General features: G+C 42.0%; 1 protein-coding gene across 3 annotated transcripts; it reads right to left on the bottom strand.

Annotated features, from left to right (window-relative positions):
- Positions 1–2,936: 2,936 nt before the first annotated feature.
- On the bottom strand, positions 2,937–17,155 carry LACC1 (laccase domain containing 1). Of its 3 annotated transcripts, none has more exons than XM_075563041.1 (7): positions 16,811–17,155; positions 15,558–16,174; positions 14,666–14,844; positions 13,040–13,205; positions 9,102–9,327; positions 7,295–7,455; positions 2,937–5,015 (listed from the first exon to the last, which is right to left on the bottom strand). In XM_075563041.1, exons 2-7 carry the CDS (start codon positions 16,117–16,119, stop codon positions 5,008–5,010), a joined length of 1,302 nt encoding a protein of 433 aa, XP_075419156.1. In that variant the 5' UTR covers positions 16,120–16,174; positions 16,811–17,155; the 3' UTR covers positions 2,937–5,007. The 3 variants fall into 3 exon arrangements, 2 of the variants coding, with proteins under 2 accessions (XP_075419156.1, XP_075419155.1); XM_075563040.1 differs by having other exon boundaries at positions 2,938–5,015; positions 16,788–17,155; XR_012786863.1 differs by lacking the exons at positions 2,937–5,015; positions 7,295–7,455 and adding exons at positions 10,097–10,300; positions 11,141–11,944 and having other exon boundaries at positions 9,189–9,327; positions 16,788–17,155.
- Positions 17,156–17,217: the final 62 nt, after the last annotated feature.

The following is a 17,217-nucleotide window of genomic DNA, read 5'->3' as shown; positions in this document are numbered from 1 at the left end:
ATGAATATAAGCTCCACATCTTTCTTACTTAGAACCACATTTTAAAAATATGGATCCATTCCAGTGCTGCTTTGTCCTTCATGACTGAACTGGGGCTGCCCTGGTTTGAAGTCTTGATAAGAATGGACTCATTAAAGAAACACTGTAAGATCAGAGGACTAGCCTATATTTGAGGTAAGAGATGGCGGTCGGAATATGTGTGGCAACTGAGCCAGGCCAGGGCACATAGTACATATAGAAAGTAGGTAGTGTGGGAAGGGAAGGAGTGGGCACTACAAGTCTCAGGGTAGCAGCTGGTATCCATAGTGACTGCTTCTGAGTACCCGAGGGGAGCTGGGTTTGGGGGAAAGACGACAAGTTAAGTTTGGAGGATGCTGTATTAAACATGCCTATCGAATAATACCACTGATCTCACAGGCAGCAGGGAGCTGTCAGAAATTCAAGCGGGACTCAGACGACAACTTGGCATGAGGGATATTATTGCTGACATCGGATGGATCTGCGTTTCATTGACAATGAAAAGGGATTCAACTTTGTGGATCATGACAAGCTATGGATAACATTTAGAAGGATGAGACTCCTAGAGCATTGAATTGTGCTCACGTGGTTCCTATACATGGGCCAGGAGGCAGTCGTTCAAACAGAACAGGGGCACACTGCATGGTTTACAATCAGGAAAGTGTGCATCGGATTGTATCCTCTCACCTCACTTATTCAATCTGTGTGCTGAGCAAATCATCGGAGAAGCAGTATATGAAGAATGTGGGAACACAGTTGCAGGAAGGTTTACTAACAACCTGTCATACGCAATTGATACAACCTTTTTGTTGAAAGGGAGTAGGACTTGAAGCACAGGTGAAGATTGCGATAGTTACGTTTTCTGTGCCATCCTGGCACCTGTAAGAAGATATGGGTGGAGCTTTGCCGGCCAGGTCACAACTTGATTTCCTCCCTTGGAGGTCGACTGAGATTTACAGCTCTCTGGAGACGGACTCTCTCTCTTTCCCTGCCCACACCTTCCTGCCTGCTGGCATCCCAGAAAGGTGCTGGAACCCTGCAGTTTCCACTGACGTTAGATCCACATGACTTTGCACTCACCTGTCTGTGATACTCCTGCATTCTTCATCATTATATGTGGCTGCACCGCTTGAGCCTGAAGAGGGCTTTAAGGACTAGTATCAGACTTAAGGACTTGAGTTGGACTGGACGGGGATGCTTTCTTAATTCCCTCTTGATAGAAAGGTCTTGCTTACTCATATGTCACTGGATTTTATTTTCTAGTCAACCTGCGCTAAAACAAAGGTCAAAGTCTAGCCTTCAGTATGGACTAAAACTCAATGCAAAGAAACCCAAATCCTGTCAACTGGACCAGTAAATAACATCCTAAGAAATGGATAAAAGATTGAAGTTGTCAAGGACTTCAACAGTGGGCTCAAACATAGCAATTGTTGTGGTGGTGCAGGACGTACAGCACATCTTTCTGTTGTACAGTTACTAAGAGTCACAGTGGATTCAATGATATCCAACACCAGCATATTGTTTATAGAGTCCTAGTAGTGTAGTGGGTGAAGCACTGGGCTGCTAGCCACGAGAGGAGAGGTTCAAGCCCACCAGCTGTCCTCAGGAGAAAGACAAGACTATCTGTTCCCATAAAGAGTAATAGTCTCAGAAACCCTAGAGAGCAGTTTATCTCTGCTGGCATCGTAGTTATGCATTGTGCTGCTCACCATAAGATCAGCAGTTTAAAGCCACCAGCTGATCTTTGGAAGAAAGATGAAGCTTTCTACTCCCATAAAGTTAGTCTTGGAAACTCACAGGGACAGCTCTACCCTGCTGGCAGAGTTTGATTTGGTTTTATAGGATTACTGTCACTATGGTATGTCCAACAAGCAACTTTATGGTTGGGTTAGTCTGGGTTGACTAGAGAAATTCACAGACACTCATATGTGTATAAGAAAGAGATTTATATAGAGTAATTGTGTATTAAGAACACATCCCATGATGGCAACAAATGTACAAATGTGCTGACACAATGTATTATGTATGGATTGTGATAAGAGTTGTACGAGCCCCCAATTTTTTTTTAAAGCAGAAATTTAAAAAAATTCTCCAGGTGCCTATAAATGTAACCTAAACTTTATGCTGAAATAAAGATATCAGTAAATGGAAAAACAAACACATCCCAGCCCTGTCCAGATCAAGTACATAAGTCTCATATTAGCCCATATATCCAATACCTCTTCAGACTCACACAACACATGCAATGACACCAAATACAGGAAGATTATAGGCCAATGGGTGGAATGTCTTTGGGTCCAGTGGCAGTGGAACCATCTCAGCACTAGCATGTCTTTCCACATGGCTCTTCCATCTCCAGGGCTCTGGCTCCATCAGTGTAGCTCCATGTGGCTTGCCAACAGCAATGTCTCACAAGGAGAGTGTGTGTCCTGCCTCCCACAGGAAGACAAGAGTTCCTAGAATCCTCAGAAGGACATTCCCACAAATAGGTCTCAATGGCTATTACTTGATTGACAGAATAGACTCTACACCTTCATTCAAGTTACAGGTGATTACCATATATACTCAAGTATAAGCCGGCCTGAAAATAAGAAGAGGCACCTAATATTACCATAACAACTGCATAAAAAATGTGCTGGAAAACTCAGCTTATACATGAGTATATACGGTATGTAACTGCCACAATGGCAAAATCTAAATGTCTTTAAAAGCAGATACCTCTAAAAATGAAGCTACATTGCAGGATGAAAGATTGATGATGAAAACAAGGGTGATGGGAGATGAGAGAAACGTGTCACCATGAACAAATTTACTTTATACAAATGAGAATTCTAGAACATTCCATTGTTTTCAATGGGAGACTGTTGTTGTAAGAAAGGACAGTGGCAGTTTGCTCTACATAGCCTGCTGCAAATTTTATCTGTGGTCATGAAATAAAGTCACTGTACACATCTGATTTATAAGATTTATGAGGTCTGTTCCAGAAATAGAAAAGGTGGGGGTTCACCCCCATCACTTGGCACCAGGACTTAGGGAAAATGTGATATAAGTACTTCTTTCCCTGCAAAGAAAGTACATCTAGGGAGAGTGTGATAAGCGTATCTCCTTGCAGCCCACAGGTGATCACCAGGAACCTGAATGTCTCAATCGAGAAGGCAGCCCTGGCATATTTCCTTTTCCTTCACTAAGCAATGATCTAGCACAGAACAGTGCCTTCCTCAGAGCAGCTTCCTTGTGTTTGAAATGACAGAAGCACCAACAGCTGTCGGTCAAGTCCCACCCCTGGCAACGTCACGGTGTCTGAGTGGAATTGTGCTTCAGGGGATTTTCAACGATCGCTTTCTCAGAAGCAGATCATCAGGCCTTTCTCCTGAGCTGCTTCTGGGTGGGCTCAAAACCTGGGTGGGCTCTTTGGGTTACAAGAGCACAAATGACCATTTGCACCATGCAGGGACGTGAAATTACAAATGATTTAAGAGTACAAACCTACAGGCCCTAGCCCTTCCGTAAACACACACAGCAAACACAAGGACCATGTACCTCACTCTTTTAGTGATCAATTTATTTAAATTTTAAAAAAAATTTATTTAAATTTTGTACAGAATCTAATGTGCATTTTGTACATTAGTACAAGGAATATATATATATATACACACACATATTATCTTAATATATCCATATTTCTCATTTTCCATTACACACACACACACACACACACACACACAAACTTTGACCTAGGCATGTTGTTGTTGGGTGCCTTTGCATTGGCTCTGACACATAGTGACCATATGCGCAACAGACAAAATACTCTCCGGTCCTGTGACACCTCACAATTGTTGTTAGGTTTGAGTCCATTGTTGCAGCCACGATGCCAATCCATCTCATTGAGGGCCCCCTGTGTTTTCACTGATCTTCACTTTACCAAGCATGCCATCCTTTCTCATTCATGAATAGGTCTACATAAAGACACAGATAACTGAGCTACACTATACTGTGCTAGCGTTTGATAGATTCTCTTAAGAACAAAATTACACATACACACACACACAAATAGGATATATTCATTGGAAGGGGGCTTTGAAAAGTACATGGAAAAATTCCATTGTCTTTGAATTCTATTTTTCCACTAATTAAAAAAATATATTCCATATCATTCAGGTGAAAACAAATAACACACCCACTGTGAAATAGAATGGTGTAGCTCATGTATCACTGTCATCTTATCTTCCAGCTCCTGTAGTCAGGAATATTATTCTTATTTTTGTCATGTGACACAGAATGAAACTCTATAAGTTTACTCAACAAATATACTGATAGGAAAACTGTAATCAAAATTTTGTGTGAGAGAGACTGAGTTTGGTGCAAGGATTTTTAAATGCTTTTGTCTTCTTGAATTATAACCTTTTGTATCTAAACTAGAAGTAATATATTCTTTAACTCTAGTGTCTCTCTGTGTGTAGTACATATTAAAAGGGAGAACAAGATTAGATTGGGTTAGAGTAGAAATACTTGTAGAAACACTGGCTCCTAGTTGTACTATCATTTTCACATTTATTTTACAAAGCACTGGTGTGTAGTATATTTAGTCATTATTCTTATTCCTCACAATTTAAAATTACAATTAGTCAAACAGCATAATAAATTTTAATTTGATAATTAGCCCTTTCCAAAAAATCATGCTATGGTTTACAAAGTTAATTGCTCTTCTGATCAAAACAACAAAAATATTTTCCATATGGGGGTAGTAGTGGTGCTTAGATTTAAAACAAGTTAAAATAAAGTTAAATTACTAAATAGTAATCCTCATCTGTATGACACATTAGCTATATTACAGTGATGTTTAGTCAGTTTTTGTTAGAATCAATAAAAATCATTTGGTTCATGATAACAGTAACCACACACGTAGACATTGAAGCAAACCAAACTGGCGCAATGATCGCTTGTCCTCGCCTTGGAAAGGAAGCAGGAAACATTTATGTAAAAATGCGGTCAAGAATCTGTAAAATACATAGAAATTTAATGAGACCTTTACTAGTGCTATGAGACTATCGAGATAAAGAGCAGAAACTTTATTAATCACTGTGCATATTAAAGAGGTAATTGTAAAGACTGAAGATAATAATTCAATTAAAAGTAACCTGAAGGAACATCAAGCTATATGCTAAGGGGTCATTGCTGAATCATGACATATGTTTATATAGCTCTAACAAAGCCATCTCTAATACATACGAATTTAACGAAGTACATTCACTCTGGCACTAGGCTGTAGAGCACAGGGCAGCAAGTTATAGCCTGATTTAGCCACTCATCGCTTTCAGTCCAAATAAAGTTTTATTAGAATAGTCACATTCATTCATATTTATATTGTAGTGTCCTCTTCTGCTCTACAAGAGAACCGAGTAGCTTCACAGAGACTGGGTGGTCCTCAAAGCCTAAATATTTGCTATCGAGACTTTTAGTGGAGGAGGTCCAATCCCCTGGACAGTCAGCTGGCAATCTAGCTGAAAACCAAGCCAGTCTGTACATTTGAGGATTTCTCCTTATTCTAGATTTCTGAGTTTGACACATTGACAGTCACAGGGTATTATTATATTTATCCATTTGACTGCCCACGTGTAAAATTCTTTTATTAGTAAGGTGTCATTAAAATGTGAGAACTGACATTCAAGTGAGACTGGACTGAGGCTCTGGAGCCTCGAGCCATCTGGTCCACCCTCATCCAGAAGCACCTCTTCCTGTTCTCAGTCACACATGCTCTTTTGACTCTCTTGCAACTGCCAGGCTAGTGGAATTGAGGAAGACAAAATGACTTGGTTAAGCATTAACCAGAAGTAAGATGATCACTTCGGTAACCCAATGTGGTCAGAATAGAGTACTATTTATAACACTGCCTTTTTCTTTGACAGAAATGTAAGTGAAGAAGATATATAAATCAAGGTTCCAATTCCCTTCCAGGTATTACTAATATATTCAAAGTGCTCAGTTTAGTCATCATCAGAGTTGGACAAAGGCTTAGAGGGCGTGCGAATAACGCTGCTGATCTTGCAGATAAGGATCCCGGCAGAGTGCATTCTGGAGGGACTTCCCTGCACATGCCCTACAGCTTGACATCCGGGTCTCTCAGTTTCTAGATGCAGTACCTTTTTCTTATTTCTCTAATCTTCCTCACAGTATGTGAAACAGTTTTGAAATGTTACACAGCATGCAAAAATGTATTATTAATACTATCTAATGTTCTCTACTGACCTTACATAGAGATTTCTCTTCAACAATCAAAAGATTAAAAAAAATAAAAGATATAGGGATGCTATAATAAGAAATGTACAGGTACCAAGTACATAGTGGAGCAAAGAAAATATGTACAGGAATTTTAAAAGAATATTTTATTTCTATGCTGCCAGTACATTTATGCCTAACTAGGAGAACCAGCTGTGTTTGCTAGAGTCGAGCATGATCATGAAAATTAACTTTTATACTACTATTTCTCAACTGAAAAACAGAAACTTTTTTCCCTTATAGGACACAAAAGAGCAATGCTAGCTATAACTAGCAATGCTAGGTAATAGGTTAGCATGAGTGAACACAGAAGAAGCTGTTGCCATAGACTCGATTCTGACTCATTACGATCCTCTAAGACAGGGTAGAACAGCCTCTACAGGGTTTCCCAGGTTGTAAATCCTTCCAGAAACGCACTGCTTCATCTTTCTACCTGGGAGATTCGAACCACTGACCTGTAAGTTAGCAGTCACGTCTTACTGCACCACTAGAGCGCCTTCGGTATGAATAAACAACAACAAAACAAAAACAAACAAGCCCACTACTATCGGTCCATTGCAACTCATGGCATTGCTCCATAAGGTTTCAGAGGCTGTAACATAGGGTTACAGAGGGAGAGAGCTTCAACTTTCACCCACAGAGGGACTGGGTTTGAACTGCTGGCCTTGAAGTTAATAAGCCTGCTCTTACCCAATAGCACCACCAGGGCTCCATAACAATGTAGATATTCAAACTTCTGACCTTTAGGTTAGCAGTCCCAAGTTTACTGCCTCACCAGGGCAGTATGAATAAAAAGGCAACCCCCACGTCCACCCCCCACTACTATCAAGTCAATTCCAATTCACGGCAATGCCATGTCGACCCTCATCTTTCCCAACGGGCTCCTAGAGCTCCGTTTTTGATGAATAGCGTTGTAAAATGACTCATTTTAAAAAACAGATGGTGAGAAGATTAAGAGAAAAAGAGTGAGACTGAGAGGAAACAGAATCTACTATACTACCTCCTTCTCTGAGGGAGATGAAGCCAATCTGTGTACCAAAACATGGACCATCTCGCACATGGGAGAAAAACTTGTTGGGATGGCAGGATGTACAGAGGTTGAGATCTTGGTTCTGGTCCTGAATATTCTGTGGAAGAATTCCTCCCCGTTCTAGAAGAACCCTTGGTATAAAGATATTTCAAAAGATAATATGAGTTTATTTTACCAGCAGACCAAACAATATGAAGAAATAGAATACTGGTGTAAAACAGTTCCGAGCAGCAATGCAAACTGCTCTTCAATCCCTTGGACTAGTCAGGAAATGGGAGATTTTATTAACACTGATCTCATTAGTCTTATATGCATTGAACATCATTCCACATTGTGTGGCAGGCATGAATCTGGGCACAGAGAATTTTATAACCAAAATCACTTAGTCAAGTGGAGACTTCGAGAGTGATTTCTAAATATTTGTAGGCAAAATTTACTCATTTCAGAGGAAGCCAGCTCCTATTGCCTTGCTTCCTATTAACTCCATTTTCCAAGGAAATTTGCTTCTTCATAAATATTTCATTTGTGTATTTTGCTACATATTAGTGATACCTATTCCACATCATTTAAAAAATGAATTGTAATCCTTTATACACATGTATTAAATGAAGCAGAATATGTCCAAGGTTTTGCTGACCAGAATTTTTTCCCCTAAAGATATCAATAACAAAGCTTCATAAACTCGAGCATATAAGATATTATGAGAATCTGCCCCCAAGTTGATTGTGTTTATGTGCCTGATACTTTACTAAGAAGTATAGCCTCCACTGAGAGAACAAGAACCATTTAAAATCATGAGTTCCGTATGGTTTATTAGAATTAGGAGAATTTAGCTGATATGTGGTTGTGAAGTAAAGTACCTGCTAACTTTATCCAGAACTTAAAGTAGATCTAATACAACTATATTCCAATGGCTTCTTCTTTTATTTTTGATACTGAGATATTAGAAAATGTGTTATTCAAATTAAAATGCAAATACCTTCATAGACGCAGACAGGTCAAAAAGCATTGGTACAAAATGATAGAAACTTTCAATAAATATATCAAAATTTGAAGCTATGATTTTTCAAAATATCTAGGTCTAATCACTTCTGAAGGCAGTGTTCCAATCACCGGAACTCTTTCCCACAGACTCCTGTGCTGATGGACACTACAGGAAATCGGCTGTTTGGGCATCTCGCACAGTCTCAAGTCGTGGAGAGGAGAGGCTTTACAAAGAATTTGGCATAGCAAGGCCCCACCCTCAAAGCACAGGCAATCCAATGGCCACGATGGGAAAAAAAATCCGGAGTCCACTTTCCTGGCCTTTCTCTAACAAGGTAGCTTCTTATTTTCTTCAGATTTCTTCACAATAAGCTCAGGGATCTTTTAGAAAACCTATGAAGATGACTCCTTGGGAATCCCAAACAACAGTTACTGGGGTCTTCTGCTCACTTTAACTGCCCTGGCAGACCCTGGCACAAGCCACTGTTTTGATGAGACTTTATTTTAAGTAACCTAACTAAACTTGTATGCAGCCATCCACTGATTACCTAGGCGTGCTTAAACATGCTTTCTTTGGAAAACATGTGTGCTTGTATAAACCGGAAGCTTGGCAATAAAACTGTGTGACTTATCCTCCAATAAAGTGGATTTTTGTAAACGAGTGGATGCCAGCTACTGAAATGCTTACCAGCAGAAGTTCTCCTGGTGTTACTCATGAGTTCCTAAAATGACTTTGACTTTAGCATCAAGAAGCAAAATCCCCACTTACAGTTCCAGATGAAATCAAACAAACCTGGTGGCTTTCCGGATGTCAACATAGGGATTCGGTGATTCAAACAGTCGTACACATTCGGGATCAAGGTTATGAAATGCCTCTGCGGATTCTCTGGGCAGAGTGAAACAGCAAGGACCCACAGAAGGGCCCAGCACAACAATAATGTCTTCCACACTACAGCCATATTCTGCCATCATAGCCTTCACTGTAACCATAGAAATGCCTAGCAGAGTACCTTTCCAACCTGGCAAACAGGAAGAAAAAGGGGAAAGTTATAGCATAATCCTAGGTGAAGTGTAAGCTGGGTGAATTAACTTACATGCATATTAAAAATTAACATGAGCTTATAGATATTTTTCCAAGTCCAGAAACAGTATATATACCACAAAACTAATTATTATATTATAATACTGGTTTTTAAATAAAATATACTTAAAAGACACATTTAATGAAAATTCTTTCACCTCTTTTTACATATATCCTATACTTCAAGTTTCCCTCTTTTTCTTCAGCCCACTCACTTTTTACAATAAAATAAACCTGTTCTATTTCAATTAACAGTCCCTTGTCACACCCTCTCCATTTACTCAACTTTCCTTTCCAATTGGCACCATGATTGTTTAAAGATCAAGCTACAGTCTTTAAACTTACTCTCTTCCAGTGACCAAAGAGAGAAATCCAAGAATAGGTTTAGTAGCAAATAGTAGTCCCATTTGATAGCCAGGGAATTAGATTCAAATTTAAACTTTTGCCGACCTCCTAAGGCAAACCCAGTTAGCTCATCATAGTAACTTTGGTAAATCCAGAGAAAACACAGCCCTCTCTTCCAGATCTATGGTCTATAAAGCAATGTAGGGCATATGTTTACAAGCAGAAAGGAATTAGAAAGGATATCCCTCATTTAAAATAGAATCATATACAATTGCAATTTAAATATCATTTAAAAATACATACAGAAACCAAAATTCTATAACCTGAATATGATAGAAACCCAACTAATGTTGAACACCCACCAAGTGTCCGTCACTTTGTTGCGGTGCTGCTGGACGCTCTGTCACTGGAAATTCAAGTGCCAGCAGGGTCACCCAGTGAACAGGTGTCAGTGGGCCTTCCAGACTAAGAACAGCCCGTGAAGAAGGAATCGGCTGTGCACTTCAGTAGACTCAGCTACTAAAAACCTCACGCGTGACGTGGAAACCCTGCCAGATGCCGAGGGCCTGATGAAGAGAAGAACATTGCCAGGACAGTGCCAAGATGAGCGTCTCAGGTCGGAAGGGGCTCAAAAGAGGACTGAGGCAGAGCTGCCTCCTCAAAGTAAACTCGACCATAATGACATGGCTGGAGTACAGGCTTGGAGACTTTCACCTGCTGATGGAGCATGACTCAAAATATGAAGAAACAGCTGTACAAACCTATTAATAATCAGAACTTAAAATGTATCAAGTATGGAATCTAGGAAAATTGGAACTCATCAAAGAGGAAACAGGATCCATAAAGACTGACATCCTAGACATCGTGAGCTGAAATGAACTAGTACTGAATCCGACAATCACATGGTTTACGAGGCTGGAAATGGCACAATCAAGAGGAATGGCGTCGCATTCATCTTCAAAAAGGATATTTCCAGATCTATCTTGAAGTACAATGCCGTCTGTCATAGGATTATGCCAATGTCCTCAGTCTGAAACTGATGAAACATGCAACTAGGCTGCATTGATAATCATTGGCGATTGTAATGCAAAAGTTAGAAACGAAGACGGAACAGTAGCTTTTTGAAAAACAGGGCCTGGGTGACATAAAAGAAGCTGGAGATCACATGATAGAATTTTGCAAAATCAATGACGTTCACAGGAATCCACAGAAATCCAATTGTGATGAAATTCACAGAAATCATCGGTGGAAAAGTTGCTGGAAAAGCTCAATTTTAGCAGCTAAAACCAGGCCAGAGGGTGGCTATGGAACAGACCATCAGTTGCTCATATGTAAGTTCAGGCTGAAGCTAAAGAAAATTAAAACAACTCCAGGAGAGCCAAATTACAAACTCGAGTAAATCCTACCTGAATTTTAAGCACATCGCAGGAACGGAGTTGATGCCTTGAACACTAGTGACAGAAGACTTGAAGAGCGGTGCGGTGGCATCATTCAGGAGAAAGCCAAAGGCCATTAAAAAGACAAGAAAGAAATAAAAGATTAAAGTGGATGACAGAAGAGACTCTGAAACTGTCTCTTAATCACAGAGTACCTAAAGCAAATGGAAGAAACGATAAAGTCAAAGAGCTGAACAGAAAGTCTCAAAGGTAGCTCAAGACGACAAAGGAAAATGAAATGTGCAAAGACCTTGAGTTAGAAACCCAAAAAGAATACACCTGGCATATCTTAAATGTAAAGAACCCAAGAATAAGTTCAAGCCTGGAGACAACACTGAAAGATGCTGTAGTTAGAACTCTGAATGATACAGGAAGCATCAGAAGAATACAGGGAAAATTCAGAGCCACTGCACCAAATAAAAAGGAGTTGACACCCCACCGTTTCTGGAAGTAGCGTACGTGCAAGAACCAGTGGTGCTGACAGAAGTCCAAGCTTCACTGAAAGCCTTAGCCCCATGCAAGGCTTCACGAGCTGACGGAATGACCAGCTGACATGTTTCAACAAGCTGATGCCTCACTGGAAGCACATGCTCATCTACGCCGTGAAATGTGGAAGACGGCTGCTTGCTTCTTCGAAGTGAGGATGGGCACCTTGTCTCAATACTTTGAGTATGTTGTCGAGAGACAAGTCCTCGGAAAAGGACATCCTGTTTGGTAAGGCACAGTCTCGAAGAAACAGGGGACGACCCTCAATGCGACGGATTGACACAGTGGCTGCAACAATGATAATGGTGTACCGTAAATAATCAGACAGTGTTTCATTCTGTTGTGCATCGGGTCACTGTTAAGAGTTGGCGCCAACTCCATAGCACCTAGAAACAAACAACACTAACCTAGCTTCTAGAATATCAAAGGCCGGCAATAAAAACTCTCTAAAACACAAAGGAATGTTGTCTGCGTGAGGCAATGCTAGAACATGACCCCTTAGAGGTACTCAAAATGCACAGTGTGGTGTCTGTAACTCAAACACCCCAAAGATTGTGAAGATGGTACGGTCACCGTGAGCCACAAGTGCCCCGGCATCAAGTAAGAACATGTTGTTGTTGTGTACTGTCAAGTCTGTTCTGACTCACAGCAGTTGCTGTGCACAACAGAAAGGAAACCGCCCAGTCTTGCTCCATCCTCAAGTGCTGCAGTCCGTGAGGGACCTCCTTCCTTTTGCTGCCTCTCTACTCTAGCAAGCATGATGTCCTTCTCCAGGGGCTGGTCTCTCCACACATGTCCAAAGTCCCATCAGTCCTGCCTCTAAGGAGCTTTATGACCACATTTCTTCCAAGACAGGTTGTCTGTTGTTGGGCAGTCTGTGGTACTCCCAGTAGTCTTTGCCAGCACCATCATTCAAAAGCAACTGTTCTTCTAAGTCGTCCTTATTCAGTGTCCAACTTTCACATGCACGTGAGTCAATGGAGAATCCCAGAGTGCGCCTTAGTCCTCAAAGTAACATGCTTGCTTTTCAACACTTTAAAGACATATTAAGGGTATAACTGGCTACATCACTGCTTAGTTGCCTGTCACATCCATTAAAAAGAAATTTCAACGAAACCCTGACATCCAGAACCCCACTGACCTGTCTTATCTTTTCAGGTCTTGCGAGTATGCACACTGTCGGCCTCTGACAGGTGCACTCTTACCACCTTTCTGCCATTCGTTTTAGTGACAACTATGTGCGCTGTTCTTCTGTGACAGGCGTCCTTGTTACACAGCGTCTAGCTTTTATTATTTTTGCATGTATAATTTTACAATTTTTGCATGTATAATTTTCCCTGTACTATAAAAATTAGGAAGATTGCAACTGCCTGATAGACTTACCAGAGTGAGCAACCCCACAGGCCTTTTTGACAGGATCTGCAAAAACTATCGGTATGCAGTCAGCGCCAAGAGCTGCTATCGTGACTCCTCTCTGATTCGTGGTTATTCCATCGTAAGATTCAGGCTCCTTCCTTCCCATAATCCAGACGTCATTGGCATGATCGGTCTACGACCAGAGATATATATTAAAAACACGCTGAAAGTGGGTTTCATTATACCGTAAGTAGTTGTGGTTTGTGAACTGGAAGTGTACACACACTTCCTGTCCAAAATCATAGGACCATTTTAAGATCACTCCCAAACTCAAACTCAATCCCATCGATTTGATTATGAACACTGGCTAAATACACCTCTTTTGCATGAAGGTCCGAAAGGAACCCTGGGTGGTGTAGTGGGGGAGCTGCTAACTACAAGGTAAGAAGTTCAAAATCACGAGCCCCTCCACAGAAGATGAAGCTCTCTACTCTAGCAAAGATTTACAGTCCCAGAAACCCAGAAGAACGGTTGTGCTCTGTTGTCTAGAGTCACTGAGTCAGAAATGACTCCACGGCAGTGAATCTTTTTCTTTTGGTACATATGGTAATAAAAGGAGCCGTGCATGCAATGGTTAAGGCAGCTCGCCTGTTAACCAACAGGCCAGCAAGGTCAACCTACAAAGGCCAATGATTTCAACCTACCAGGAGCTCCAAGGGAGAAAAGAGCTGGCAATCCACTCTTAAAATGACAGTATGGGGAACCGTCCTGGGCAGTTCTACTCTAGTCTACAGGGATGCTGAGTCAGAATTGATAGCACACAAACATATGGTAAGCTACCAGGTATACTTAAAATTTAACGTTTTAGTTTTTGACATGATAGTCTCTGAACATTTTATTCAAAATAAGACAGACTGTAACATTTACAACTCCACTGTGACCTACCATGAAAACCCACGTAAACCTGCTTCCATCGAGTCCTTTCCAATTCGCACTGACCCTACAGGACAAGGTAGAACTGCCCCTGTGGGTTTCTGGGGTTATAAATCTAGGAGCAGAAAACCTCATCTTTCTTTCACAAAGTAGCTGGTGAGTTTGAACTGCCAACCTCATGCTTAGCACACTAACTAGGAATGAAGGATGCCACGAGAGCTCCTCGAGCACGCTAAACTCCATGAGTAAATCTCTACTGGCAACACTTTGCAGGAAACACTAGCTGATGAATGGGAGATCAATTAATAGCCAGGTTCAGGAATATTCCTAACTGTTCCCACATTCACATAAATCAGAATTCTCTAAGGGATCCAGCACTGTTTCAATCTCACCAGGTGCGAGAGTCTCTTAGTGTTGTTAAGAGAATAATGGCCGTTCTGTGTCCACTATTCAAAACCTTCCCTTCTAAATCAAAAAGGGCAGGTGTATTATACTCTCTTGAGAATTAAGTGGGTTTGGGCTAAGAAATGAGGCGGCTACAGGTGAAATATACATCTCACTGGATGATTTTTAGACTACGGGGTACAGATATACAGAATCTGAAGTGTTTAAATAAAACGCCAGATGCAAAAGCAAAATGGCATGCGAAGCATCCATGTAGCCACTGACCGAGTCAAGAACGTACTTTAGACCTCGCACAAACCTAGCACTAAGGCTTACCTTTATGCGGTAAAACTTTTCGGCATTAAATCCTGCAGCATTGGCCAACCTTCGAAGATTTTCTTGAACGACTGCCTTGGGATCTCTCCGTTTGGAACTACTGAAGAGATTTAACGAGCTGAGAGTTGGGATGTACGATATCCCACCTGCTCTTGTAGTAAATCCGTGTATGAAAACATCTATTGGAGCGTAAGTAGGGAAGATGAAAAAGGATGCCACACAATGGACAATACAGTATTTAGCACACAAGGCCCTCAGTAAGACGCTCCCTGCTCACGTCAGTCTGCACCTCGTCATCTGGCTTCCATGCTTGACCGCACTTTGCTCCTCAGTGTGTTCTTCTTACCTACTGTTCTGTTTGTCTTACCTTCGCTATGGGATTAGTGGTCTTAAGGACAAAAAAGGAAGTCATCTGTCCTATTTGTCTTTATATGCCAACAGCATACAGCTCATAGTAAACGTCTTGGGGGGGAAAAAGACGCCTGACTATTATAAATTTCAACCTTTTAAAATATGCCAATGAGTCCGCAAGTCAGAATTTCTACACAGAAGCTGCTCAGGGCTGTAAATCTAATTTTAAAAGTACACAGAGGAATTTGGCTTAAAGCTTAATTTGTGTAAGGAAATAAATGTACTTCGGTAGTGTGGCTTTGAAGGTCTGAGGGCCATTAAGTCCTTATCCCTTGACACACCATGTTGCCAAACCAAAAAAACAAAAAACTTCTCACTGCCATCAAGTCCGTTACAATTCACGGTGCCCCATGCTGCAGAGGATGCAAAATCCCACCCCTCGGCAACACTTGAGAAAAGGAAGAAGGGAAAAAGGAGGCAAGCAACTTCCCTTTTAAAGTTGATTTTTCATAGTAAAGACAATGGATAGTGTGTAATCTACCTGGAATCGACGGCGAAGTGATAATGGTCAATTCTCCTTTCAGTGGGGGCAAACTTCTCAGATAGGTTTCTATTTCATTCTGGATGTCTTCAAATTCTTGAGTTGTAATCGTATTTATTTCAGTGGATTGTTTCACGAGGCCTTCCTGCAAAGCCATGTGTAGATCTTCAAACTCAAAACTGTAAACATCAGTGAAGAGTTGATCAATAAAAGCCTTCAGCAAGGTCTTCCTGTACATTGGTACAATTACCTTGATACTGCTCAAGTTTTTTTCATCAATTTTCTGTTTAATGGTGTAGAGAGAGGCAACCAAGCTGGGATTGCTAACAGTTTCGAATTCCCTCTCCCGGACTAGTGACCCATTGGTTGTCTCTAGTTCACGCTTATCAAAGTCGCCATCCCTCTCACTGCTGCGACTGCAAGACGTTATGAAATAGAACTTGGCATTGGCAGCCTGGGAGGATCGCCCAGCACGCAATGTTTTCATCAGTATCTGGTGAGGAGAGCTTTTCCCCGAGTTGGGCTTCAAACCAGACAGATCAATCAGCACTGCTTCTGCCATCCTTCAATACTGTAACAACACTGCTCAGGGAAGATGCCTGCGCCACGTAGGCTGCCTGTAAAGACAATGAGCATAAACAAGAATGTAAAATTGTAGCAGTCTTCCCTTGGTTGTAGCAGAAAACCATGCTGCTTGAACATGAACTGCATTGATCTGAAAATGTGACCTGTGAAAGACAACTTTTAGAAAGCACTTCTCTTCGTCCAAAAGCTAGCCGACCATTTGTCAAAAGTCATGCCACTGATGCGTTTTGTGAGTTTTCAAACATCTCTCCATAACGACAAGTGTGTATATGAAGAGAGATGTGAACACACTTTAAAGCAGTTACTGGCTGACTTACACAGGCCCCGCATGAAAATGTGAGGGTGCTGACCTCATCAGTCCTGCCCCCCACTGTCATCTTGGGTCCCATCCGGTCACATGAAGTACCAAACCCAAACTAAGCTGGCTGTCATCTAGTCAATGCTGACTCATCGCGACCCCTGTGGGTTTCCAGCCTGTTTAAACACCCAGATTAAACCAGTTTAAACACGGATCGACGCCCAACGCGTTCACCAGGTTAAATGGAGCTGCCGTTGAAAATGGCTTGTTTGAACGATTTAGGCAGCACTCCTGGTGGTGCAAACAGTTAAGCGCTCTGCTACGCAAGGTCGCAGGCAGGAACCCACCTAGCAGTTCTCCGCAGAGTCACCTGGCGATCTGCGGCCACTCCCCGTTCACTTCGCTCCAGTGGAACGTCTCTGCGAAGTCCGCCCGGGAGGTCGCCTGCCACCCGTGCCTTTGCTTCCTACATTCCCACAACATGGGGCTGCGTCACGCTCTTCCCTTTTCTCTAGCACTGCCCGGTCTGTCCCTGCTGCTCCAAGGCGGTCCGTGGACACTGGCGCCCGACGGCCGACACCGCGCCCCGGGTCCTCGCACTCGGCAGTCGGAGGCGCGCTGAACGCCGCTGCGATGGGGGGTCCGGGTCCCCCTCAGGCTCTGCGGGGCGCGAGTGAAACCTGGATAGGGCCAGTGTGGCTCCCACCCTGCCGCACCTCACCGTGGACGCAGCTGGCGCGCAGCCGGCCTCCGCTGGAACCCGGCAGGAGCGCGGCG

Source organism: Tenrec ecaudatus, chromosome 11 (assembly GCF_050624435.1).
Source record: "Tenrec ecaudatus isolate mTenEca1 chromosome 11, mTenEca1.hap1, whole genome shotgun sequence".
In the NCBI taxonomy this organism is placed as follows: domain Eukaryota; kingdom Metazoa; phylum Chordata; class Mammalia; order Afrosoricida; family Tenrecidae; genus Tenrec; species Tenrec ecaudatus.
The sequence above is the reverse complement of the archived record's forward strand: the minus strand, read 5'-3'. Positions and strand labels throughout refer to the sequence as shown.

Excerpts from the sequence above, each read along its gene's own strand:
- LACC1 (XM_075563041.1), bottom strand. The coding sequence starts at position 16,119 with ATGGCAGAAGCAGTGCTGATTGATCTGTCTGGTTTGAAGCCCAACTCG. Across the intron at positions 14,845-15,557 it reads CACTTCGCCGTCGATTCCAG|ATGTTTTCATACACGGATTT; the intron begins GTAGATTACACA and ends ACGCTCCAATAG. Across the intron at positions 9,328-13,039 it reads CTGTGGGGTTGCTCACTCTG|GTTGGAAAGGTACTCTGCTA; the intron begins GTAAGTCTATCA and ends CCTGTTTGCCAG.